General features: G+C 44.4%; 2 protein-coding genes across 2 annotated transcripts in view; one reads left to right on the top strand and one right to left on the bottom strand.

Moving 5' to 3' along the window:
- Positions 1-26008, bottom strand: part of LOC149363649 (uncharacterized) — a 108258-nt gene that overhangs the window by 37682 nt on the left and 44568 nt on the right. The window lies entirely within an intron of this gene.
- On the top strand, positions 7833-12589 carry LOC149363650 (uncharacterized). Its single transcript, XM_089573619.1, has 2 exons — positions 7833-8025; positions 11970-12589. The coding sequence occupies exon 2, from the start codon at positions 11987-11989 to the stop codon at positions 12365-12367; it is 381 nt and encodes a 126-aa protein (XP_089429745.1). The 5' UTR covers positions 7833-8025; positions 11970-11986; the 3' UTR covers positions 12368-12589.

The raw sequence follows: 26008 nt of genomic DNA, 5'->3' as shown, positions 1-26008 counted from the left end.
CGCCGCGGAGGTTTAGTGGTTATGGCGCTCGGCTGCCGTCCTCAAAGATAGCCACCCTACGAAAGACGCGGGTTCAATCACGGCCGCGGCGGTCGAATTTCGATGGAGGTGAAATTCTAGAGGCCCGTGTGCTTCGCGATGTCAGTGCAAGTTAACGAACACCAGGTGGTCGAAATTTCTGGAGCCCTCCACTACGGCGTCCCTCATAGCCTGAGTCGCTTTGGGACGTTAAACCCCCATAAACCAAATCAACCAACATGCCTTTAAAATTTTGAAAACGCGGTTACCCTCGGCACTGTGGCCCATCTAATTTTAGCTACATCGTGTCAAAATACATGCGCTTTCGATAAGCTTGCAGGCAAAGAAATCTCTCCAATGCACGTAACTCATGGAAATAGCCAAAATTTGTTGGTCCACAGAGCCGAGGATAACCGGATTTTCGAAATTGTGAAAACTGATATGGATATTACTTACGGTAGGTTGCTTCTCTCTCAATGACTGAGGAGCCTAACAGTAATAGTTAAAAAGTTAACTATTCAATATTAGTTAACCAACCAGCTTGTTAGACCATCTTAGCTCCATTGTGATGTACTACACCGCTGACAATGCTATGGCGAAAAAATCGATCTTCTACCGCAAAAAGCGCATTTTTAAAAATTCTGATGTCTTAGGCGAAACATCGTGTATTTTGCAGGGTGTCGAACCGGAACCGAACCCGAACCCTAAACCGGAACCGAACCCGAATTTTCGCCCGGAACCGGAACCGAACCGAACCCATAATTTTTTTGCCATCTTGGAACTGAACCCGAACCGGAACGATTCAAAGGAACCGTTCCGAACCGGTTCGATACCCGGTTCAGCCCCATTTTTTTTTTGCATCTCGGCATACTTCTTGTTTCTGGACAAAATGAGGTGATCTGGCGCATAGATTTAACCACCCGTAGCTGTCTGCGCTGGGAAGTGCGATAATGGTACCCATTATATGCGACAGCAAACTTACAGGAAGTCTGGGGCCTGGGAAGATGCCTAATTGACGCTTTTGTAATGTACTACCGCCAATTCTTTGTACTTCAGGTTTATGTGAAATCTTGAGCTATTATTCCTCCCCTTTTACATATTTGCGTAAATCTTTAATCAAGTTGTTAGCACTGCTCTAACTCAATGAAGGACTATAGACACCAAATTTTTGCTTGCGTGCTTTCTTCTTTCAAACGATGCGTTAGACATTGGTGTACACGGAGCACCGCGTGGTATTTCACCAACACATAATAAATAATTTATATTTGAATTTCTTCATGACCCTGTTTCGGTTTCACCAACATAACGATGGCTGTGACGTGTAGTGGAAATTAGGTCCCGTGAGGTGCAATAAAATGGCAATACAACTGCTGATACGTCGTTCGTTGTGATTATAGGTCTTGAAGCCAGCTGATTTAAGTGCTAGAGTCAGTCAAAACAACGCATCAGTGTTTGTATTAGTTTTCCCGTGCCTCACGTGACCTAATGTTGATTTATTTATTTATTTCAGAATACTGCAGGCCACTGCTTGGCCCAAGCAGGAGTGAACTTACATTGTTACGTAACCAAAAGAATAAAATTATTCAATATTAGCAGCACACGGATACCAAAAGAATAAAACCAAAAGAATAAACTGATACAATGTTAGGAGCGCACGGATACCAAAAGAATAAAGCCAAAAGAATAAACTTATACAATATTAGCAGCACACGGATACAAAACATACATACAAGCTATATTAGCAGGTAAGTAGACGATTTAACGCATCAGAAAAATTTTCCGACGAAAAAACAGATTCCGGTACCGAATTCCAATCTCGCACTGTTCTAGGGAAAAAACCGTAAATAAAACTGAGTTTTGGCGAAAAGGGGAGTAAGTGAATGTTCATGAACGTTCCGAGTCCTTCTCACTAGAGGACGCTTAATGCACTCCGTAAGCTTCAGTCTATTTTTACCTGTTAAACTATTAAACAAGAATACCAATCTATTAATCTTTCGGCGGATTTCTAGTGTAGGAATGTTATTTGACATCATTAACTGGGAGGGAGAGTCTTCCCTTTTGTATTTTCCGTATAAAAACCTAACCGCTTTCCTATTGACTTTTTCAAAGACCATTATGTCCTTTTCCTTGTACGGGTCACACACGACTGAAGCATATTCAAGTAAAGACCGCACACAAGTTTCGTAAGCCAATTTTTTCATGTGTGCAGGGGCAGATTTTAGCTTTCTTCGTATCACAGCCTTTCTTCACAGCCTTCGTATCACAGCCTTTCTTAGCTTTATTCACATCACAGCCATCATTCGGTTGATGAACCCGGGACAGCATAGAAGTAAAAATTAGTTTCTAAATTATTTAGTGGCAGTAGGCGAATACCACACGGTGATCCATGTGTTCTAATATCTATGGCGTCATTTGAAAGGAGAAACACGCAATAAAACTGGGTGTCTCCCGAGGCCCGCTAAGGGTCTCAGGAAATCAGAGGAATGTCACCTTCGCAGGCTGCAAATTTTGTCTTTCAATAACCCAGCTACGCTTCACGCCATTGAGCCCGAGTCCTTTTCGGCACAGTGCAAATTTTGTGGCCAGAAGGCAAACTTGTACCACATGGTATGGGCTTGTCAGAAAAATGACAGCATTGAGATCATAAATCAGCCAACGCGGGAGGGCTGGGAGGCGGCGCTCTCCAGCTCGGACCTCGAGGAACAACGAGCCCTCGTCGCCAGAGCACGGGCAGCGGCTTTTACCAACGGCGTCCCGGACTAGGGACCCGATCAGCCTTCCCTTCAACTAAGGCATTGTGGCTTTAATAAACGTTTTCATCATCATCATAGTAATTTAAGCACTGATTGAGAATGCCTTCCTTTTATTTTCGTCATTTCTCACGAATAGATGAAATATTAGCGCGAGGATCCAACAACGTTGTGATGGTGGTTTTTCCTGTCTCACTTCTTGATGGACACCTCAACCGTGCCGTAAGAGAGGGAGGAAGGTGGGAGTGAAAGAAAAAAGAGAAATAGGTGCAGTAGGGGAGGCCTCCGGAATAATTTCTACCAGCTGGGGATCCTTAATAGAGAGCAACTGCATAGGTTTTAGAAATCGACGATCGAATAAGGGCCGAATGTGTGAAATTTCCAGGTAAAGTATGCGAAGTCCTTTTGGCCTAGCATTTAAAACGCTGACGTAATCACCAATTAAAATTGGGACGGCCTTCAAGCTTCTCCGCAGCGTACAACGCTAAGTGGGGGACACATGGTGACGTCATCGAAGGTATCGGTACATTTCCACCGCATAAACGCCTGCTTTGAAGAAAAAAAACCAATGCCACCGAAGGCAAAGCCCGCCGAATGTTGTTTGGCCGCGTCCAACGAGGCACGGCAGGGAATGGCTGACGGCAGCGGTAATTCGAAATCATACCTTCCATTACGTCACACTAAACTTCCCCGCGCTCCTCCATTGTTTTGAAAAGTGCAAAATTTAATCGTCGATTACGTCCCTATTTTAAATGGTAGTGCAAAAAAACTTAGCATGTTATACCTACAGCCTATATAGATTTGAATCCTTGAGTATCTGGATATTCTCAAAAAGTGGAGCAGCCCATTACCGTGCACTGGCATCGCGCAGCACACGGTGCCTTTTGCGCTTCGCCTCCGTCGAAACGTGTCCCCGGGGGCCGGGTTCGAACCCGGATACACTGAATAAGTAACCGAGCGCCGTAACCGCTGAGCCACCGCAGTGGGTAGTGCAACATATACTTTTGTAGGCGCTCATTGTCTCAGACAGCAGGTTCTAAATAAAACCCCTCACGATGCAGGGCAACAAAGAAAAAAAAATGGCTCAATGACTGTGGAGCTCGGCTGCTGATTCTAAAAATACAAAAACCAGCGTGCTCTGTCGCACGCTGAAAATCCCCAGCTGATCTCCGTTAATTTGGAGCCCTAAACTACACCGTCTATCCTATAGCCTCAATATCTACTCGACACGTTAAACCTGCGATATTACTACTAGTATTACAAAAAGGAGGATGTATAAATTGGCGCAGCTTCTTTTTTTTTTTGGAATCCGCATATTCTTGTTCGCAGCGACGGAAATAAGCAACGCAAGGCGGGTTTTTGGCAACGGTGGAGATGCACTAATAAGACAAAAAAATTAAATACCGGATAATCAAAAGGGCAATGCGGAAATATATGCGCTCGCTGGCATGCGTTAGTCATCACGCCCAGAAAGCATAGCTGCCAGAAAGGGGTTGTTTGTTGTTTTGAAAATAAATGCGTGAAACAAATTTGTGGACAAATGGTGCACGCCAGATTAACCACACTTAATCACTCTATCAAGGGCTCAAAAAATTCTGTTGACGCAAAGGTTCCCTTTGATAGCGCCCCAGGAAAAGTCTCAAACATTCAATGTAGTGCAAGTATATCTCCTTCCTCGAACAATGCTGCACTTGCAAGAATGCTGCAGCTCAACGTCGCAACAAACATGTGGCCAATTTCTTTGGTTTGGTTTGGTTTATTGGATTTTAACGTCCAAAAGCGACTCAGGCTATGAGAGACGCCGTAGTGAAGGGCTGCGGGAATTTCGACCACCTGGGGTCCTTTAACGTGCACTGACATCGCACAGTACACAAGCCTCTAGAATTTCGCCTTCATCGAAATTCGTCCGCCGCGGCCGGGATCGAACCCACGTCTTTCGGGTCAGGAGCCGAGTGCCGTAACCACTGAGCCACCGCGGCGGGGCTGTTGACATTTTGTGTCCGTGCAAAAACGAAGCGTCCTCAACCCATCCAAGCGTGCGTATTTTATGATACTATTTTTATCAGAAGAGACAAGGTTAACGACATCATAATAAGTCAATGTCGTAATTTCTTACTGTACTATAGTGAGAAGCCACGATTAGCTGTGTTCTTGAAGATACTGAGCTATATGGGTTCGGGATATATAACGTGAGTCACAAAGGTGATGTCGAATAGGTGATTTAAATAAAATATGTTTGGTAAGTTCTGCAAGTTAGGGAGAGCCTGTGCTCCCACGAGACTCTCATTGGGCGGCAGATGGGCGGTGGAGGCATTCTCGCACATTTTCTTACCATTTAGTAAAGGAGGGGTGACTGGGAAGTCGGTTTCGGGGCGACGGAAAGGTGTCCGTCTGTATGTAGGTACCGATACATGGCAGTTTCTTTTCTCAGTAGTGCGCGGGAACGTAGAGGGCGCGTGCGTCGGCAATCCTGGGGCCCCGTAATTACACTGCGTACGAGAAAGTCCCAACTGACTCAAGCTTCAAAAGAGACCTATTACTCGCGCAACGGGGTCTCCCAAATTGCTCAAGCAGGAGGGTCTTGTAGATAGAAAACCCACCGGCTTTTCGGCTTACACCTCATAAGGTGGATTACAGCGTATACATAGCCGATTTTCATCAATTTTGAGTTCATTTCATTTTGCGGCTCTTGCCGTAAATTCGTCTTTGCTGCGGACAATAAGTAAAATGGGTAAAGTGAGAACATCTCGCATTAAACAATTTTTCATGCTTAATTAACGCAGTAAACACGACAAAAGAAAGACGGGAGACGACACGAGCGCTGACTAACAGCTGGTTATTTTATTCTGGGAAAAGTATATAAAGGCGCAGGGCTCAAGGAACAACCCTAAAAAGAGAAGAACAGAGGTTAAAACTTAAAAACCATACTGCGCATGCACACCACAGTTGAGTCATGACGTTTTTTTTCAACGAAATTCTAAGACTGTCTTCAATAATAGACAGCAATCCGCTATCTCCTGGACCTCACACGGTTGCCAAGAAAGCCTTACTCCTTATCCACCAAATTGATAGATGGTGAGGCAACACACTCATCAGCTTACTTCCTGGTCATATAGGCCTCGACCAACTCCCTACTTATGCAAACAGGGTTAATAACACGACACTTGTCTTATCTACGGGGTAAGCAATCGTTGCACTCGCTGGAATGCAAAGCCAAGTTGTACGACACCGCTACTTTTTCACCTATCTGTGATGTTCGAAAAAAAATGCTCATTGCTTACCCATTTAGAAAGACAAGTCTCCTGCTTATTCACCCAGATCGAATTTGTAGGGACATGGTGGAGGCCTTTATGATCAGGAAGGAAGCAGATGGGCGTGTTGCTTCACCATCCGTCAATATGTAGAGAAGGAATCAGGCTTTCTTGGCAACTGTGTGAGGTCCAGAAGATAGTGAATTGCTGTCTACTATGAAATATAGTCTTCGTATTTCGTTGAAAAAGATGTCATGACTCGACTATGCTGGGCATGCGCAGTATGTTTTTTTAGTTTTAATCTTTGTTCTTTTTTTGCATTGTTCACTGCGTCCTGCGCCTTCATACACTTTTCCTAGAATGTAACAACCAGTTGTTAGTCAGCGTCTGTGTCGTCTCCAGTCTTCTTTTGTCCTGTTTACTGCGCTGCTTAAGCATGAACTCTTACCAGCTAGCCCAGTTTTATGTTCTTGTAAACAAATCTTAGCATTTTTTATTATGTATACCGATGTGCCAGAAAAAATGAAAACGCATAGCAGGGTTGACAAACTCATCTGCGTTCAATTTTTTTTTGTCCTGAACCCGTTTGAACCCGTTTGAACCGGTTCGAACCGGTTCGGGACGGTCCGAACCGGTTCGAACCGGAACGAAATGGCCCTCTGGAGCCGAACCCGGAACTGAACCCGAAAGGCGTGAACCCGAACCCGAACCGAACCCGAAAAAATGCCGGTTCGACACCCTGGTATTTTGTAAATATATATTTGGAACAGCTGTCTTGGGACAGAGCCATTCAATATTGAAGCCTATATAGCGCTTTAATGGTTGAAGTCGCGTTTTGGGGCGTAGCTAATCAAAGAGATGGCGGAGTTGGATATTCCGGAAGATTTATCTTCTAGCTGATTTGTCACACGCGCCAAAGGCAGGTGCATCTCTATTCTTTGCCTAACATTTATTTCAAAACCATTTAAAGTTTAAACAATAGTTACTTTACAAAGTACAGGAAATTAGTGCCATTTCGGGTGACAAAAATATGTCGTTTGAAGAGTCTACTGCTTCAATTTCTTTTTTTCGAGATGCTTTACATAGAAAAGGGACTAGCTTTATACACTGTTAAATGCATGCTTGTCAAAAAAAAAAAGGAAATTGGCCAAAACTGAAATTTTCACAACACGGTCGCCCCATTTCAAGCTGCAGGGCTTTGGACAATGCCCGCACAGGCATGTCAACATTGCGCCTTCGCCAAGTGATCTATTCAACGCCGAATCAAAAGCAACTCAGATCAGACCATTCTTACTAGCGTGTAATTTTTTCCGAAAAAAAAAATACAGTCTTTAGTTTCTTCTGATACGCCACGTGGGAAAAACAATTGAACTAGACCACCGGCTCGAGTTCTTGGTAACGATGCGGCGTAAGTTCAGTTATTCCTCATTGAAATATAATTGGTGCACCTCCGCTGCAAAGTCGGACTGACCACCCCACGTTGCACCAAGTTACCACCCTGTTTATCACCCTTTCTGGAGTTTTCTTTGTCCACGCGCCAACCGGGCGCAATTATCAGCGCTTTTACGGCTTAACAACCTTGTCTCAGGACCTCTGCAACCGCATCCGGCCGAGACGCGTGTGCAACTGCACGTCAAGAAACGTGCAAGCATGGAAGGATATCGTCGACGTCACGGGCCTCTTATCATGGGTCACGGACTTCGAGAGCTGGTTGGACCCCCAAAAACCATGGCTGCAGGCGATAATAAGAGGACGTCGCGGCGAGGTAGCAGTCTGGGAATGTGTACACATGGAAAACAGGCGACAACGTCACAGTCCGCTTATCTGACACCTTCCTGGCGAGCTGGTTGGACCCACGAAAACTGGTGCCACTGATAAGGAGAGGACGTGGACAGTGGGGCAAGGTAGAAAAGGGGGAACGAGGGCCGTCACTTTTCACCTGAGCTTCGACAACTGCTGCCCAATCTACGTAAACGGTTCCAGTGCAACGGTTCCTGCAAGAAAAGGTGAGAACTCCTCTGCGTTCAGTTAGGTGTCGTCAAGAAACTTATTCTCACGGTCCATCGTCTTTGCTGTAAGCTGCAAGTCTGGTTAGAAATTCTGTTTAGAAGTGGTTAGAAATTAGAAAGTCGAGACTGTGGTCTCGCTGAACTGCCAAAAATGAACTGAAATTTGTCGGCAATGCTATGATTAAGGCCGTGGATAAGTATACTGAAGTTTACATCTGCAACGCCATGTATAAGGTAGTAGATTCGAGAAGGAACAAGGTAGTTTTTGCACTGGGGACTTGGGAACATTGCTACCACTATTTGGTGTTCTTCAGAGGAAGGACACGTGTGACGTCGCTTAAATACTCTTCTCTCATGGAAGATTAATGCAACCTTCGCAATGTAGTAAGGCGAGTGTAATTAGCGGTCATTAGAATATTTCTCTGCCTTGCAGAGTAGTCAGCTGGGCTTGTGATAATTATAGAGGCGATAAAGATCACCGTGAATGACTAAAGGAACCAAGCGCGCCTAAAAACGGGGCTTTTAATATTCGTCACTATGACCACCCATGTCAGAGGAGAATGCAGTTGAAGTAGCTACGGTGAAGGAATGTGTATGATCGAGGTAATTGCAAAATGTTTTCTTTCTCTGGCGATTTCTCATCATAGCTTTTATCGCCAGGTGCGAGGAAATATCGCCGGTGAACTGTGCTCTAATCTTAAGCCTGTAATTGTCAACTGAATATTTATAGTGAACGCAGGGCTACCAGCATCGTCTGTGCATAATTTCTGAATAGATTCTGCGCAATATTTTTCTTACTCTGTCGCTCTTAATTTTCTCTTCAGACTTACGATTTACAGTGCGCGTGGTCTGAAGGTTCCTCGGTGACCTATCACTCAGTTGGCTTTATTAGCGGCTTATGCACGCATACATGACATGAAGGTTCCACAAAAATGAATGTATATACCGCCATCATCCGTGCGGCGCTAAATCTTGAGAAAGTCGATATAAACATTTAAGGGGCCGTTTCTCTATGGAACGTGTTTCATTTCTCGACAGGGCAGACTTTTTGTAACGATAAGGGCTTTTCCCTGTATTAAAAAGAGAATGCTTCATGGCAGAATGCATCTCGCTGTCACTTGATAAAGAATCCCTAAATGCCCATCTAATTCGTGCTTGCAGCAATAAGCTCAATCGAGTGAAACGAGTAATACGTGTTAAAGGTGCACCGAAGAGGAATCTAAACTCGTCTTTTTGCCGCGGGAACTCGATCTACACGTTCCGGGCATTCTTAGAAACCTCGAATTATTGCCCTGTGCGGCCGATTTTCGTAATTTAAATCGCATTAACATCCGGCTCCCGCCTTTTTTTTCTTATTCCCCGCAGACGGTGGGAGGAGTCGACCAACGCATGGAGTGCCTTTTATTCAGGCAGTCTCGTGGCGGCTTTGCTTTCGCTTTTGTTTTGTTTTTTAGGTTTCTGTGAATAAATAGATGTAGTCAGAGACTACATAGCTGCAAATTAGGCCCACGGAAATATGAATACGCGTGGACTCTTTGCTTTCGCCGATCACTACGTATCACTTCGCCGATGGCAGAGCGGCAAGCCACCACGGGACTGGTTGAAAGGTTGGTCGACTCCTCCCGCCGTCTGCGAGGAAATGAAAAAAAAAATGGTGGGAGCCGGGACGTTTAATCAGACTTCAATTAGGGAAATCGACTGCACAGGGCAACTTCGAAGTTTCTAAGAACGCTCGGGACGTGTAGATCGAGTTCCCGCGGTAAAAAGACGACTTTAGGTTCCCCTCCAGTGCACCTTTAAGATGCAGCCCCAGATGAAGGCAGACGAGAAAAAAGAAACACAGGGAGAAAATCGAGGAAGAGATAAACACAGAAGAAACCTGAGGCCAGCTCAGAGGAAATCAGACCTGTAAAGAACGAGGTGTACGCAATGAAAGACAACGGCAGCAATGTCTCTGGCACTTTTAAAGGGATAGTTAAGTAGAAGAGAAAAACTATACGGATTTGCGCAGTAGCGAAAATAATCTTTGAACTAACATTTGAAATTGTGCCACCGAACGAGTAAACTTCTCTTGGTAATTAAGGTGGAAGTAAATAATCCTTTAGAAACGGTGCAGAGGAGTATGGTGTCAGGAAAGGTCCAAATGGTTGCACGTTTACTGAAGGGCGGCGAATGAAGTATGCTTGGAAGGTTTGTGACTGTACTTGCACAGTGCCTCGTCATGTGAACAGCACCAGAAGCACGGATGGCTGCTGAATTAATAATAGACAATTAAATGTTGTGTCAAAGGTTTGAACAGTTACAGACTGATGAACTTACTGTCGGTTGGTTGCAAGTTTTTACTAAGGTAATTGTTATTATCACCTGAACAACGCAGGACTGTGAACAAGCAAGGTAGCAGGCTGGTGTTCAGAAATGTTGTTTGACATTAGACAACATTGATGCGAATGTGATCAGGTTGTAGAGAGATGTACAAAATATAAAAATGTAAATATATATAGCCTGCATGCATATCGAACAAGTATTTAATAAAGCTGAAATTGCAACATTAAATCAAGCCTTGTGAGACCATAGCGTGAGAGAAGCGAATGCATATTCGCTCGAAAAAAGTCAGCTGGGCATGCCATTCGGAAAGAGTGGTAACGGGGAAATTCCATTTCTCCGCTGTTGTTCACTGCATGTTTACAGGAGGCATTCAGTCGGTTTGCTTAGTGTAAGAATTAGAGCATAAAATTTAATAAAGAACAATTTAATATTGTTATAGTTGCTCACGCCATCCCTCTGCTTAAGTACTTGTTAAGAAAGTAAAGCAACAGGCTTAGAAATTAACACGAAAGCAAGTAATTTTCAACTATCCGGGTCGTGGTGTAGTGGAAACACTAATGCGTTACATTTATTTAAGCGAAGTTGTCACCACATATCCGTACCATTGGAAAGACATCTCCATCGGGGTAACTGTGCGCTGGAGTGCATTTTAAGGCACCTATAAAAGTTAACAACAATAACTTACTGGTGTCCCTGATAAAGAGAAATGGATAATCGTTTCACCCCCTCATGTACTCACCCTTAGGGCTGAAACTTGGACGCCAACGAACGATTTCAAATTAGGGACAAAGCACCAGGAAATGGAAACAAAAATGGTAAGGTGACCCTAAGACAAAGAAAAATAGCATCACGGATAAAATAACTGGTTAGAGTTTATAGTATCCAAGTGGAATCCTGGGGTATGGTATCTTCGGGTAACGGATTACATTTCAAGGGAAAAGAAACGGTAACCGGAGTCGGGGGAGGGCCACAACCGAATACGAGAAAAGATAACCTCCTGTGATAAGGTGGGCGCGGTTGGCTTGGGCAGAGGACAATTAGAGATCATTGGGAGATGCTTCTTGGACCTATAAGTAATATGTCTGCGGCTGACGATTGTAAAATGAAGTACAAAGTTTCTCTTCCTACACCACGAAAAAAAAAAATCAAACCGCACTTACCGATCTGTTCCATCTATGTCCCCGCATGTCTTGAAGTCGTTGAATTCCTTCGGTTGATTCACACGTTTATGATACCAGTTTTAACCATCTCCTGCGGACGAACAAGTACAGAGGGCAAAACGTTTCTCTAGAACACGTTTTTGGCGTGTTTTGGTATAGGCACACATTATCTAGCGATAACTTTTGGTTCAGTATGGTCTGGATGTAAGCATTCGCAGTTAGGCTCCTAGAATTTCACTGTCATTTTTCGCCTTCCTGGTCATAGCGGCTTTGGGAGGTACGGAACAGACATTTCAGTAGTTCTAGGCATGTGTTTTGCCCTCTGTACTAATGAGCGTAAATTAATCCATCCATGCACTTCGAAGGTTAGGGTTACGGGTTAGAGGGTAGCCCACCGGTAAGTAGAGGTACTTCGGTGTGCTAAGTGTGCTTTGTTTTTTTTTTTTTTTCCAACAGCTCCGAAGAAACTTACAATGGCATACCCGAAGTTCTTGCTGGCTGTCTTCGTCATGACTTGCGCTGTAGCCGTGACGTCAGCGGCCACCTTTGCCGGATCTCCGGCCCTGGCGGCTGCACCGGCCAGCCCCGGTGAATACGTCGCATTCGGAAGTGCACCACCATCATCGTCAGGGGCAGGTGGTGTTCCTGCTGCTGGCCCCCCAGCCGAGGAGAGCTGCCCGGAGACCGACGGCATGGTCCCGCTATACGTGCCCGACCCCGACGACTGCTCCAAGTACACTGTGTGCAGCGGTGGTTTCGGCATGAAGCTCGACTGCGCTCCTGGACTGCACTTCAACAAGCTGACCAACCACTGCGACTTCCCGCCGATCGCCCAGTGCGAAGTGGGCGAGTAAACGCTCGCCGTGACAGCGGACTGCCAAAAGTAGTGTTACACAGTGCGGCAGCTACGCTGTGAATGGTGTCCACAGAGATGTCAAGACATACACATAGAAGCACAGCATACATAGTACAAATAAGCTGTGATATGGAAGTCTGTATAAACATTGTCCGATATATATAAAAATTGTCACAAAAGTGTTTCGCATATAAAAAGAGGACTGTTATTCTTAACACTATTCTTAACTGTTATTCTGTTATTCTTCTTAACACTTAACACTTACCACTATGTTATTCTTAACACTTAACACTGTCTCGTCTACCTTCGTCCCTGTCTTTGTAGCCGCTGGAATGTCTCACAATAGTACTACCAACCAACTAGCCCAACGTTCTACGCTTAATGTTATTCTTAAACTATAAAAGAGTGCACACGCATCGCAACATATGACCTTACCTGATAGAGCATCGAATGTACCGAGATGAGCTCGTCTCTGGAGAAGAAAAACAGATATAGGCTTGTTGGTTTATGGGGTTTAACGTCCCAAAGCGACTAAGGCTATGAGAGACGCCGTAGTGAAGGGCTCCGGAAATTTCGACCACCTGGGGTTCTTTAACGGGCTCTGACATCGCACAGTACACGGGCCTGTAGAATTTCTCCTCCAAAGAAATTCTAGCCGCCGCGGCCGGGATCGAACCCGCGTCTTTCGGGCCAGCAGCCGAGCACCATAACCGCTGAGCCACCGCGGCGGCGAAAAACAGATATACACATACTATATAAGTGTGCAGTATTACATTTTCATCATTTAAATATTTGTATATATTTTAGTCTGTTTTCAGTCTTTTGCGTCATTGAGATGTTGTTTCACGGCCACCTCTTCAGAATGAAAAATGAGAAAACTCCACGGCTAAATGGAGCTCTTCTTGGCACCGTCTACTTGAGGCATACTCATATGCGAAGGCCGTAAGGGAGTATTTCTCACATGGGACGTTTGTTAGGGCTTGACAGTTTAGTCATTTGCCACAATACAACATGCCAGAATAAGGCCTTCAATGTGCGTGTTAAGGATTATAAGCTTTCCAACACGCTAGCAGACTGGTATGAAAGTAAACAAAGCAACTGGGAGTTTGAGCACTTAATTCAAATTCTTATTTTAGTTGCCTTGTGCCTTTGAAAATTCAGGGGGGTACTTTGTTGACCTAAAGTGCGGTGAGGGGAAAGTCTTTAGCGCGGTGTTGCTGCTGGTGTCACTGATGTGTGGTTAAGATGTTAATTAAGTACACAATTGTTTGTGAATCTTAAATCCTGAAGACTCTGGAGGGCATTTGGGAGGCATCCGTCTGATTCGACGCCTTTCTGCAAACCCTCTCCAGCGTCCTAGACAAGGGGAATTACATATGCGTTGGCAGGAAGTAGCGTAGCCATAGCACGCTCGGCTGCCGAATGGAAGGATGGTGGTTCGAATCCCATCGTGCACAAAGATTTTTCCTGCTCTGAAAGAAAAGCGTGACACCTGTGCTGACAACCTTCTGTCGACAACTATGATGCATTAAAGGCTTTCGCCTTAAAAACTATTCACACAAAGACCGTCCAACGCCAAACACAGTAAAGTTTGCGCTCGACACTTCCCGACTCCTCTCAGGAAACTTAATGCTCTTTAATGTTGTGTCAAAACACTTGTGCAGGAATATTTGCAAAAAAGACAATATTGACTCATGTGACAGTACTTCAAATTTCTAAAACAGTCCAAAATTCTTTGCCGTTAAGAATTAAAATTTTTTTTCTTTCGTTCACGCTTCTCATCTTTTTCTCAGCAGTGCGTAAGATGTGCGCTTCCGTATTGGGCAAGAAAAAAACAGCAGTGCCCAATTTTCATGCATTCTTGGTTCATAAATTAAGTGCAATTTGAATCATTTTTTTCAATTTTTACAGTATCTAGACTTTATCCATGGCCACAAAAATTATTTTTTTGGTTGTCTGAGACGTGTACATTATAAAATTGCTTGAACCAGGATATACCAGACAACGTTTCAGACAAAAAAATAAAAGAAACGAATTTGCAAAAAAGTGCCTTCCGTCGTGTACTCGGCTGTAAATTTCACTCTTATTGGCTGCAAGTATATTTATCGCATGTCTTAATCATTTTGTTGGCTTCTAGATTTGTTTAGTGCATCGTGTAATACGTGGATTTAGCATGCTTTAATTTGTGCGTACGTGACCGCATATGCTTGTAAATAAATTAAGAATTCACTGAAAAACTTGGGGACTTGTAGATTTTAATAGTTTCAAATTTATACCAGAACCTCAGGGTGAAATTTACAGCCGAATACACGAAATACGCCGCTTCGTACTTCTTTGCCTGAAACAGTCTGTTACGTTCGGTTTGAAACATTTTCGAAATGGGCATATATAACGCAGTCGAAACAAAATTCCTCTAATTAAGGTTTCTGAGCCAAAATCTCAATAATATTTGCTGTGGAATAGTATGCTTAAAATATGTTTACTCGCAACACCTCCGGACGAGGTTTACTGGCTCCTATACGCGACAAAGCGCACTTTTCTCGACTACCTTTCAAGTATTCTAAAGATGTTGTACATGTCCCAGGAAGGGGAAAAAAAGATCTTTGTAGTGATCGTTAAAGATGATTATATAATAAAACAAAATTGGAAAAAAGGTGGAATTCTTGCTTATACAGTAAGTAAATGCTAACAATTGAGTCCTGTTTTTTCCCTAAGCCATACGAAAGTGCAATGCCTTTCATTGGTGAGAAAAATGCGAAATATAAAATAAAAAAACACTGGGTATTTTTTATCGAGGCCTATCTTTTGACTCATCTGAAGAATTCAAAGGGCTTTCAAATGACTCGATATTTTTTTCGGCAAAAATATTCCGGAAAAAGTCTTTTGACAGCCCAATAAAGAGCCGTAAATTTTTAGAAATCAATACAGGAGGATGGAGTCCCAACTCTGGCGCTTTTGGCGCTCAATGACGTATAAGTATTCCGAGCTGGGCCTTTGGAAGGTTCGTGTATAGCCTTTGTCCCCTCAGAACCGGCAATGGAAAATGTGTAATACATTGGACACGGAAACCGCAAGCTTGTCAGCCTCGGAAGCAGGCTTACAGCCGTAAAATGCTCCCTGTCAGCTGCACCTAGAAATTTTGCTGGTATCTAGCAAGTATGATCAAAACCCTGCCTTCTCCCTCCTCTTCATCAAAAAGGCGGGGAATCAGTTCGAGCACGTTATAAGACAGCGGTGAAAAGCACAAAAAACAATCGCACTCACGTGCATTTCATCAAGCGGCAAAGGACTCTCAAGCCCTTGTTGCTTGTTACAGTGCAACCGACACATTTTGGAGATGCTGAAAGTAGTAATGGATTGTCTATTTAGGGCAGGTAGTGACCGCTGATCCGGACCATGAGACGGAACTAACTAGAAGATTAAGAATGGAGTGGAGCGCATATGGCAGGTTCCCTCAGATCATGAATGGCAGTTTACCAATATCCCTCAAGAGAAAAGTAAAGTATACAACAGCTGTATCTTACCGGCACTCACCTATGGGGCAGAAACGTGGAGGCTAACGAAAACGGTTCAGCTTAAGTTAACGACAACGCAGCCAGCTATGGAGAGAAAAAATGATAGGCGTAACGTTAACTAAGAGATCGGAAGCAGGCAGAGTGGGTGCGAGAACAAACGCCGGTAATGCCATCCTAGGTCTAAATCAAGAGGAAGAAATGAGCTTGGGCAGGGCATGTAACGAGAAGGCAAGATAACGTAGTAAAACACGTTGTTGGGCTAGTTGGTGCATAACGTTGATCGAAAAACATCAGCCAAAAACAGACGAACACAGGAAAACGAGAAGTTAGGAAAGAGCGCATCGCGGTAGTTCAGTCTCTTTCCTAACTTCTTCTCGTTTTCCTGTGTTCGTCTGTTTTTTTTGGCTTTTGAGCAAGGTAATCGCGGGTCCCTAAGGGTAAGGGAGTGGATTCCAAGAGAAGGCAGGCGTAGCAGGGGGCGGCAGAAAGTTAGGTGGGCGGATGAGATTAAGAAGTTTGCAAGTTTCCGGGGATACGGTTGCCGCAACTGACAAACGAGAGGGTTAATAAGAGAGATATGGGAGAGGTCTTTGCATTACAGTGGGCGTAGTGAGGCTGATGATGACGATGATGAGCGGACACACATAGCACACATTTGAGCCAACATAAGGCCCTAATTTATTATTAGAGTGTACTGAGGAACAAGTGCTCTTGGCGGCGACAAGGCGAGATCAGGTAGGGAGCAGATTCTTTGTGGTCATGTGATGCAGAGGGGCCTAAACAATGCCGGCTTTGAGCAGGGTAACCTCAATTGTTAAGCGGATATACCGTATAACCGTAAAGCATGGTCAGAGGTGACATCGCAGCCAATAAAGCTTTCCAGCCTTGACTCGTCAAATGTAGCCTCCCAGATCTTAGCTATGGTGCGCGACAGCCGCCTTTTCTACGCTCGTGCGCCTTACGACGAAGCAAATTTGCGGAAAACTCCCGAAAGACGCGGGTTCTATCCCGGCCGCGGCGGCCGAATTTCGATGGAGGCGAAATTCTAGAGGCCCGTATGCTGTGCGATGTCAGTGCACGTTAAAGAACCCCAGGTGGTGGAAATTTCCGGAGCCCCTCACTACGGCGTCAGTCATAGCCTGAGTCGCTTTGGGACGTTAAACCCCCATAAACCAATAAACGATCAATATTAAGCACAGGCTTGTTTAGCCTGTGCTTATTTTTTATCTTTTCGAAAGTTTGCTAGGTCATAAGGCACTGGAGTTCAGAAAAGGCGGCTGTCGAGCACCCTAGCTTAAGGTTTGGCCGACTCCTTGTTTACGTATTATCGATCTATAAAATTTATAGCGTCATGAAAAGCGGAGGACTAGGTCCAAGCGCATTGTGCAGAAGTAGGCATCAAGGCTTCAAGTTCTTCTCTTCAGGTCTCCAGGCGAACGTGACATAGAAGGAGTTGAGTTGGTGAATCCAAGCGCTGTTGGCGTTAGCTGGGAAAACGCAAAGCTTTTCGTCGCACTCGTTCAAGCGCAAGAACGTGTGAGAGTGGCTCTGTTAGGTACCAAATATTGAAACTTGAGGAATTCCACATACACAAGGAAAATAAATAATAAACGAAAAACAGGCATGCTAAGGACAAGCAATACGCTATTTTTATGCCCAAGGAGTGAATGTTAGCTTTCCTCACAATGCGGATAGGAAGTCTTGATGTGTACACTTTTCTTTCGTTTACCTACGAGGAGACAGTCTCAACCACCATCCATGAGTGTCCGCTCGAACTTTCGCTGGCAATTCAGATATGGGTTGCAGGGCTCCCCACTGTTCAAATTTTGCGTCAACACTGCAGATTTCCCCTGGTCAAAAGTGGGCGTCTTAATTCCAGTAAATAAAAACCAAGGAGTCCCATGTTTTCGTAAATGAACATTGCATTCATGGCCGAATAGGTGGGAGAACAGCTAATCCAAGTTAGACGACGAAGAAACGAGACTTTCTAGTTGTTGTTTAAAATGTTTATTGAGCAAATTGAGCCTGAACTTCGTGGTTGCGGTTCCTATCTCAAGGTTCCATTTGTTGAAGCTACTAGGGCGGCCCTGTTTACGAGCATGCCTGACCCCCAGGGCCTGTGTTGAGCCGGGTGGCTTTCCGCTGGTTTGGGGTTGAGAAATCAACATTTAAATCTCGCTACAGAGGAGCGATTGGTGGCGCAATATTTGCAAGGTAAATCCCACCAGTGTGACAACCTCAACCTCATCAACCTCTCCTACCGGTTACGGGTAGGGAAGGGTTAGCGAATATAGCTTTGTTTTTATGGCAGGCCTATATTATGTGGTAGAGATCTGAAATTTCATCACAGCTGCGGCATTCTGGCCGGTAAAGTTCTGTGTACCAGGTATGAGCGATTTGAGGTTGTGAAAGATGTTCGTTTGTATCTTCCTTCATATTGATGCGATAGTATTTAAGCTGTCGTCGAGGCAAAACTCTGGCGTTCTCTTTCACGAAATTCAATGATTAGTCAAAAGATTTTGACTTCATCAAGACCACGTTGATATAAAGGAACCAATCACATGATGGCGCCAAATTTCAAAATACAACACACTGCAGGAGCTCGTAGGCTGCGGCATTATTGACATCTCTACCAGAGAGGGCAAGCGTAGGATGGGGTTTTTAGAATGTGAGAAGGCCAGAGGGTGTCTTAAATAAATTAAATCAAACACTTTACAGCTGCGAGTAGGTTTCGAACCCGCGGCGGGGCGAACAAATCAGCTTCGCTGGCCACTGCATTAGACCACTGCGTCATTGTCACGGCCGACAACACAAGTGTTTAAACTACCGGTCTCTCGCGCTGTGTTATTCTAGGAACTGTAGCGCTTAGCTTTAGGTGTCTTCTTCAAGTTTCATCATTTCACAGTGGATCCAGAACACACCGCTATCGCATTTCTCTCGCTTTCTTCGTCCTTAGTTCTTCAAGTGTCTGGAAATTCTGATCGTTCTATCCTCTCGTTCTGTAGGATTTCAGAGCAGGTGTAGAGTGACGTATCATAGATGTGATCATTCTGCGATGGTGCCCGGGGTAGTAATTTATGGGTGTGGTCATGGGCAAATTCGCTGCCCCGTACCTCCTATTGTCCTGGAGACCATATTATGAGTGATGTTTGAAAGCTTGTAACCTTGAAGATCCAAGTGGCCTGCTCAACTAGCCGGTGTCTGATGTTGTTTCCGCATGTGGTTTGAAGTCCGAGATCACGACTGCCTGAGGATGCGCGTGGATGGCAAGGGTTATGGCTACTTCTCCAGGAGTCGCAATCTGTCTAGTCTTGATCGACACGCAGCCTAGTAGTCTATCTCCTCGACCGGTAGCTGCCCTCAGTAAATACACCGACAACCGGTCCGGCTTTGTCTGTGCATATTGTTTCTGAGGATGTATTCTTTTTCTTTCTAGTGTATTTTCCTCTAGTTACTCTTGTTCCCTCGTTTTAAGTAGGATGCATATTCTTGGGGATGGAGTTAACATGACGTTTCTCTCTGATCTTTGGTTTTATATCAACTGACTCCATCGTACCCACGGGTAACGGTATTCCGAGTCTCATGAGAATCTTCCTTTCAGTTGCAGTGGATAACAGTCCGGGGGCTTGACTTCTCTGTGCCTCACTTAACTCCTCCACCATGTTGTGGATGTCGGGCCTCGATAGTCGGCCGTTTGAGGTGTGCATGGGGAGTCTCAGGGCTTGTTTCATGGCTTTCTTAATTATTGTATCCAGCTTCTCCACATCCCCCTTTCTGAGATAGAGATACGCCGTCACATGCGTTATTCCGGATAGAACGTGGTCTCGGCCTAGTCTTAATGCGCTGGTTTCTTTCATCCCGTGTTTTCCGTCCATAACGCTCTATAGATTATCATGGTGATTTGTTCCGAACTGTCCTTTAGCTTTTCTATGATGAAGCTGTTTTCTTTGTTCGCCTGGACGAGGTTCAGTGGGAGTGATGGCGATTATGATGCCGATCCAACGTCATCGTCGCCGGTATCAATGGGAGCTCCCGCACAAAGAAAAGACAGGAAAACGCGATTTTCTCTCACCGGTCACGAGCGCAGTCAATGCGAATGTGTACATTAGTGCAGCAGCTTGACTCGGTGTATCACTGTTGTACCTTCAATTTTTAGTGCGAAAGAACTACTCGCCTCCTAACCAGGAAAATGCCGGCGTGTGGTGACGCCTCTGAAGTTAGTCACGTGATGCGGGAAATGGCGAGAAATGAACAAGAATTTGAATGAAGGTGACCTTGACTAACCGGGAGAAACAAAATAAGTATCGCCGCGATTGGGTTTCGAGCACGCTGTGGCGCAAACAGATCAGGCTTGACGGCCCCTGCACGAGAGCACTAGGCTATCGCCGCAGCCGATCACGCCTTTTGTTAAACTGCAACGAACTCTTTCGCTGTGCATCACACGTCGCCGCCTTCATCAACTTCCATCTGTGCGCAAGTCACGTAAAGAAAGGAAACGCGCTTTGAATCGCGCTTTCAGGGACGTGGCGTTGGTGTCCACCTGCAAAAGCCTGCTGTCGCACAGTATTTTGTGGTTAGCAATGCTAATCCGCCAGCAATATTTATCTTTTTTTTTCCTGCCTCCAGCGAGCAGCGGCCAACCCGATGCCTTCCCCTGCCCCATTACCTCCACATCCTCGTACAAAAAAATAATAATAAATGGCATGCTTCGTTTGCAGGCACAGGCATATCCTTTTTCGTTGTTTTTACTTTACCTCAGAATGGAGGTCTTATTTTATATACGTCAACCTAAAATGCGTATTTCACCCTTCTGTTAGTCATGCCAATCAATCAAATTCCTTAACTAGCAGCTTTTGTGAATGAGACGTGTAGTGACTCAGATGTGAGAAATGGTTTTACCCGCAAGCTGCGGTTCAATACAACTTGCCGGTCCAGCCTGTTCATTTCGACGCAATGTTTCTGCTGTGCGGAAGGGACAGCGCTGCTTGTTGTTGTTGTTGTTGTAGCCTACGACAGAATGGCACATACCCACTCTGGGGGATCGGCCAAGAATCGGGTGGTAAAGGTTGGTATTCATCTGTACTGCGCTTGTGCGTGTTGTTGTTGTTGTAGCTTGTGCGTGTCGTAAGTGTTCCTTCTTCGTCTTCGTTGCATTCGCCCAGCGAAAACATTCAGCAAGAACGCCTCCCATGACACCGCTGAGGTGTATATGAATTATGCCTTGCAACGGCGATGTTTATATTTCTTGTTTACCTTATTGTGAGAGAGTCGTTATGCTGCGGAGAGTCACAATGCGAATTCGTTGGTAAGGCAGGCGAAAACGACAAAAAAGAAGCAAGAAAAACAGACGCGGCGTTTTCCTTCGCTGTCTAAGTCCACATCTATCAAATTGATGGCTGATACTTTCTCCTATTAGTTCTTTCACATTATCTCAAATGCATTTAATGAGTGTTGTACTGTTACAGCGCATGACAATAAATTTTCAGCCCCTACGAACCGATGAATGACTTCCAGCCTTTTAACTAATTTAATAAAAAAAAGATAATTTGCAAAGAAGTCATTCATTGATTTTATTTGTTCTTCACAACATGACGAACACATTGTGAAAGGGGCCGAGAAGAAAAGCCATTCCTTTGCGGCTTGAAAAAAATCTTGGTCCCCCTGGCATTGACGGCAACAAAGCAACACAATCCAAAAAGAAATGTACAGAACAACATGTACAGAAATATACAGAAACAAACAAAATTACAACTTGACATTTTTATGAGTGATATGGCGACAAGCTCATGTCACGGTCGGGGAATGAAGACAGTTATAATGAAACAGTGGCGAAATATCTCTACAAGGTGTTTTGTTTATGAAATGCGTAGTGTGTTTTAGGGACATGCAAATTAGTAAAACAACGCCTTCAGGTTCCGGAAATTTAGTTCTAAAATATCTGTTTCTGCTTTAATATGTTCATTTAGTAATCGAGGCAGGTTATTCCTAAGACTCTGAAGCGCATAGTTCGTACGGCACTTTGGCACTTTCCAAAGGTCTGTTGTCCTCGTATTATAGGCCGCGTTGCCTATTAATTCTAAGTTCGGTATGTCCAAAAACAGCCTTTGATTTTCCTTGATGCTGAGTTTATATTCGCGTAGGAGTTTATAATGATACATTTTAGTTATTGGAATGACCTTAAGATTTCTGAAGATAAGTTTACTTGAGTGAAACTTAGGCAAATTATTAATGATCCGAGAAACCTTTTTTTGTATCCTTAAAAGACTACTGAGGTTTTTGTCGGTTGCTGTGCCCCAGACTAAATGAGAATAGTTTATGTAGGAAGAAAATAAGGCGTAATAAATGGCTAATTTTGCAGACATTGGAAAGACATAACGGAAAGCAGTGCGGAAAGCAGCCATTTAACTTAAAAGTATAATGCGTTATTAGAACTATTAATATCTACTAGGTGTGTTCCTAAGAACGCATAGCGAAAAATCCCCGGAGAAGCAGTCAGGTGGGTCACCCAGGTCACGTGACCTTGTGACGTCATCACAACCTGCCGAGCGGATTGTGAGCAAACTGACCACAGGGGCAGGTGGCAGTTAAATTAATGATTGGTCACTCGAGAAGAGTAACCTGGGTCGCACAACCGCCACAGGTGGCAGCACCTTCCAATGCAGGGCAGTGGCGCATCGCTTAACCGCTGCACAGCTGCGCCAGGAGTAGTATGAGGACTCCAAGAGATCTGTGACCGCAAAGACAAGAGTGTCCAATTCCGCATATATAAGCAAGAATTGAGTGCCCCCTCCAATTTCTTTCCGTTCTCTGCGTTTCAAAATCCGTGAACTTTTAGTATAGATGATAGTTCAGTGAGATGATTGGGCTCGTTTTCTAGTTAAAAAGGCAAGTAGATGGCGAGCACAGAGCGCTCTAATAGAGCGCAGTGATTAATACGTGCGGTTATGGGCTTCATTGCGCTTGTAACTGTTAAAGTATTCCAAGGGTCACACGCTCTTTTTATCCCGAGTTTATTCGTGTATATAATAAAGAAGAGTTTAATTTAGGAAAAAAAAAGTGAGTTGCACTGCAACGTTGGGTTATCAGTAACCCGAAAACATTGCAAGGTCTAGAAAAAGAGAAATCACGCCCGCTTGAAATATACACTCCAGTTCTTTCACCACGTCTGAAGATTGTTTGCATGGCTTTGTTGTTCAACTGTTTTGCGCGCTGTTCTAAACTTCCTAAATCGCCGAACCACCTCCTTAAAAATTTTAGCGCGGCGCTGGTCTTTAAAGGCTGGGTAAAATTCGTTTTAGTGCGAATGTACTATTCTAATGGGCAAACTCCGTGCAAGACCTTGCGATGTTTGTCAGTTTGTGCCAAGTATCTTACGATGCTTGCAGGTTTGTGCCAAGTGAAATAAATAAATATTAATATATTAGATAAATAGTGCCGCAACTGGGATTCGAACCCGCGGCTGCTCGATCAGATTAGCTTCAATAGCCAGTGCTCGAGAGCATTAGACTATCACCGCTTTTTTTTTTGTTTTCTTTATTGCTTGTTGCGGAAGTACAGCCGAGCACGCCTCGTGTTAATCTGCAACAAAGTCTTGGTTGGTTGGCCTCAAGTAGAATGGCACATACCCACTACGGGGGAGTGGCCAAGACACAGGCGGTGAACTGTTGGAATGATTAGCAGTTTTAGAGGAAAAAGGAGTATTAATAGGGTATAGGCTGACAGACTGGACGTCGCAACGCGGCGCGAAGACGATGATGATGATGATGATGTCCTCGGGCTGAATGGCACATACCCACGGCGGGGGATTGGCCAGGGTGCATAGCGGATACAAACGCACTCATGCACAGGGAATGGAGTATAATTAAATCTAAAATTTGGGACGCAGAGCTAGAATTTGTACAATACAAAAAATACGGAGAAAGAAAAGTTGTGAATTCACATTCTAGCAGAGGAATCTACCAGATGAAATTATATAATCGTGAATAGAAGCCGCAGATACTTCTCTGTCTTCGTCGTCGTCGTTATAGAGACTAGCGCTCATGCAATTTTTTACTTTCGCGCGTTTATAGAATTCAAGGGAAAATTCTCCGTAATTTTTAAAAATAAAGTCTTCCTGTTCAATTTCACCCCATAAATGAAAATTCTTCTAAATCTCGCGCGTGCTCCTTACGATGGCGGGCACGGGTAAATTTCAAGAAAGAAAAGTCGCTATCGTTATCAACATCAGCCGATCCGCGCGCACTGCCGGACAAAAGCCTCCCCCTCTGATCTCCAGTTATAACATTGCTCTGGCCCAGCTGCGACCACCTTACTCCTGCAAACTTCCTTATCTCATCCGCCCACCTGACTGACGCCCCCAGGTCTGCTTGTCTTTTCTTGGAATCCACTCAGTTACATAAGAGAGCGATTAGTTATCTGCTCTTCTCATTGCATGCTCTGCCCATCCACATTTCCTCTTCTTGGTTTCAACAAGGATATTATTACCTCGCGTTTGTTCACTGAACCACTCTTCTCTGTTCCTAATTGCCAGAAATTCGCAACAACGCACAGCCAATTCGCTGAAGCGTAACGCCCTATCACGTTCTGTTCTGCAGCTGCTCAGTCATTTCTTTTCTTTCCGGCTTGTTACCCTTACAACATTTCTTTAGACAATCTGCAGACTCTCCATACAAACTGTAGACTCTCCATAGACATTTGTCTATAAAGTTTATAGATTTTCTGCAGCCAAATCTTATAGACTAGTCACTCGTATACAGACACTAAAAATCCTATAGAGAGTCGTAGACAATCTGTAGATTTATGGAAATACACTTTTAGTACCCTTTTGTCTATAGGCAGTCTGCAGAGTATGGATAGAAAAAAAGAAATGTCTATAGAAGGTAATAGAGTATATCATAAGTCTATCGTCTATAGACAAGTTTAATAAAGATTTCAGCGCATTATTTTTGAGTTCTCAAAGCCATGCGCCCCGTGATGGCAGCCATGGGAACTAGAAGCTCTGGTCCCGAATTCCTGGTAGGCCTAATGAAGTTACGCCCGTTTGCTTTCTCGTTGCTCATTGCGGTGATATCAGTTGAGTTTCAAGCCATCTTTTAGCTTCCACGTTGCTGACATATAGGGGAGCATTGGCGAGAAGAGAGCGAAGGTATGGTAGATGCGAACTTCAAAAGGGGCACCTCGAGCATGCCGTGACTGTAAGGGGTGAGGGGGGGTGACACGAAAGCGAGAACAGCGAAAGACGGAATTGCCCACGGCCTTGTGCGTGGGCAAATATCTCTTGCACAGTCACTCAGAGTGCGCAAGTTGAAACATGGTTTGTCCACTTCTTGGAGTGATATGAAACTGCCCTGGCGTCACGTGACAGCTGTAACGCCCAGTTTATTTGAATATAGCTATGCAAACTCTAGCCTTTCGTGCCTAGTATATAGCTATACGGGCGTGCATACTGGAGGGCGCTCAGCGCTGGTAGGTTTCCACTGAACGAGATAGCGAAGGCCTTAAAGGTGCAATAAAGAAAGCGTGGTGCAAGAAACGTGCAAGCAAACGGCGAATGCAGTGAATGAAGCGAGGACAGCTGTGGAGCTTCTTCTGTTTTATACAGCCGAGATCCGTCCTTGCGACTTGAAGGTGGTAAATCCTGAGTGAGTATACAATGTCACCCTACATTGCCCATAGACCTCATAGGGTATCGATACTGGACTGCTGTCAAGCACTTTACACGAAATGAACCGTTAAGATCAGTATATAGCAAATAAATATGTAGTTTCGTACCTATTTCAAGTGTTCAGATTGTGCAAATAGCTGCACCAATGCCAAATCGCGGCTGGCAGTTGCAGATAAAAGCAACATGTCGCCAATAGGAAAACATAGTGAATATGGTGAGCAGATTTCAGGCACTTGCGCCACTGTGCCCAAGAATGAATTTTTCTGGCAAGCAAAGATTGTGTCTCATAGTATTGCTCCCTTGTTGTGCGTATTGTCTGGACATATTAGCTAATGAACTCTTTCTTATTTTGTTTGAAAATCGTAGATCGGCCAGTATGATACCTTCTTTTTGCTTTTAATCAGTGAAAAAATCGATGCATGCTTGCGTGTTAATGCACGACATAATTCGAGTAAATGTC

Source organism: Amblyomma mixtum, chromosome 2 (assembly GCF_055824585.1).
Source record: "Amblyomma mixtum isolate Tamu chromosome 2, ASM5582458v1, whole genome shotgun sequence".
NCBI classification, from domain to species: domain Eukaryota; kingdom Metazoa; phylum Arthropoda; class Arachnida; order Ixodida; family Ixodidae; genus Amblyomma; species Amblyomma mixtum.
This window is presented reverse-complemented; position numbering and strand designations above follow the sequence as displayed.

Coding starts and splice junctions, on each gene's coding strand:
- LOC149363650 (XM_089573619.1), top strand. CDS start 11,987: ATGGCATACCCGAAGTTCTTGCTGGCTGTCTTCGTCATGACTTGCGCT.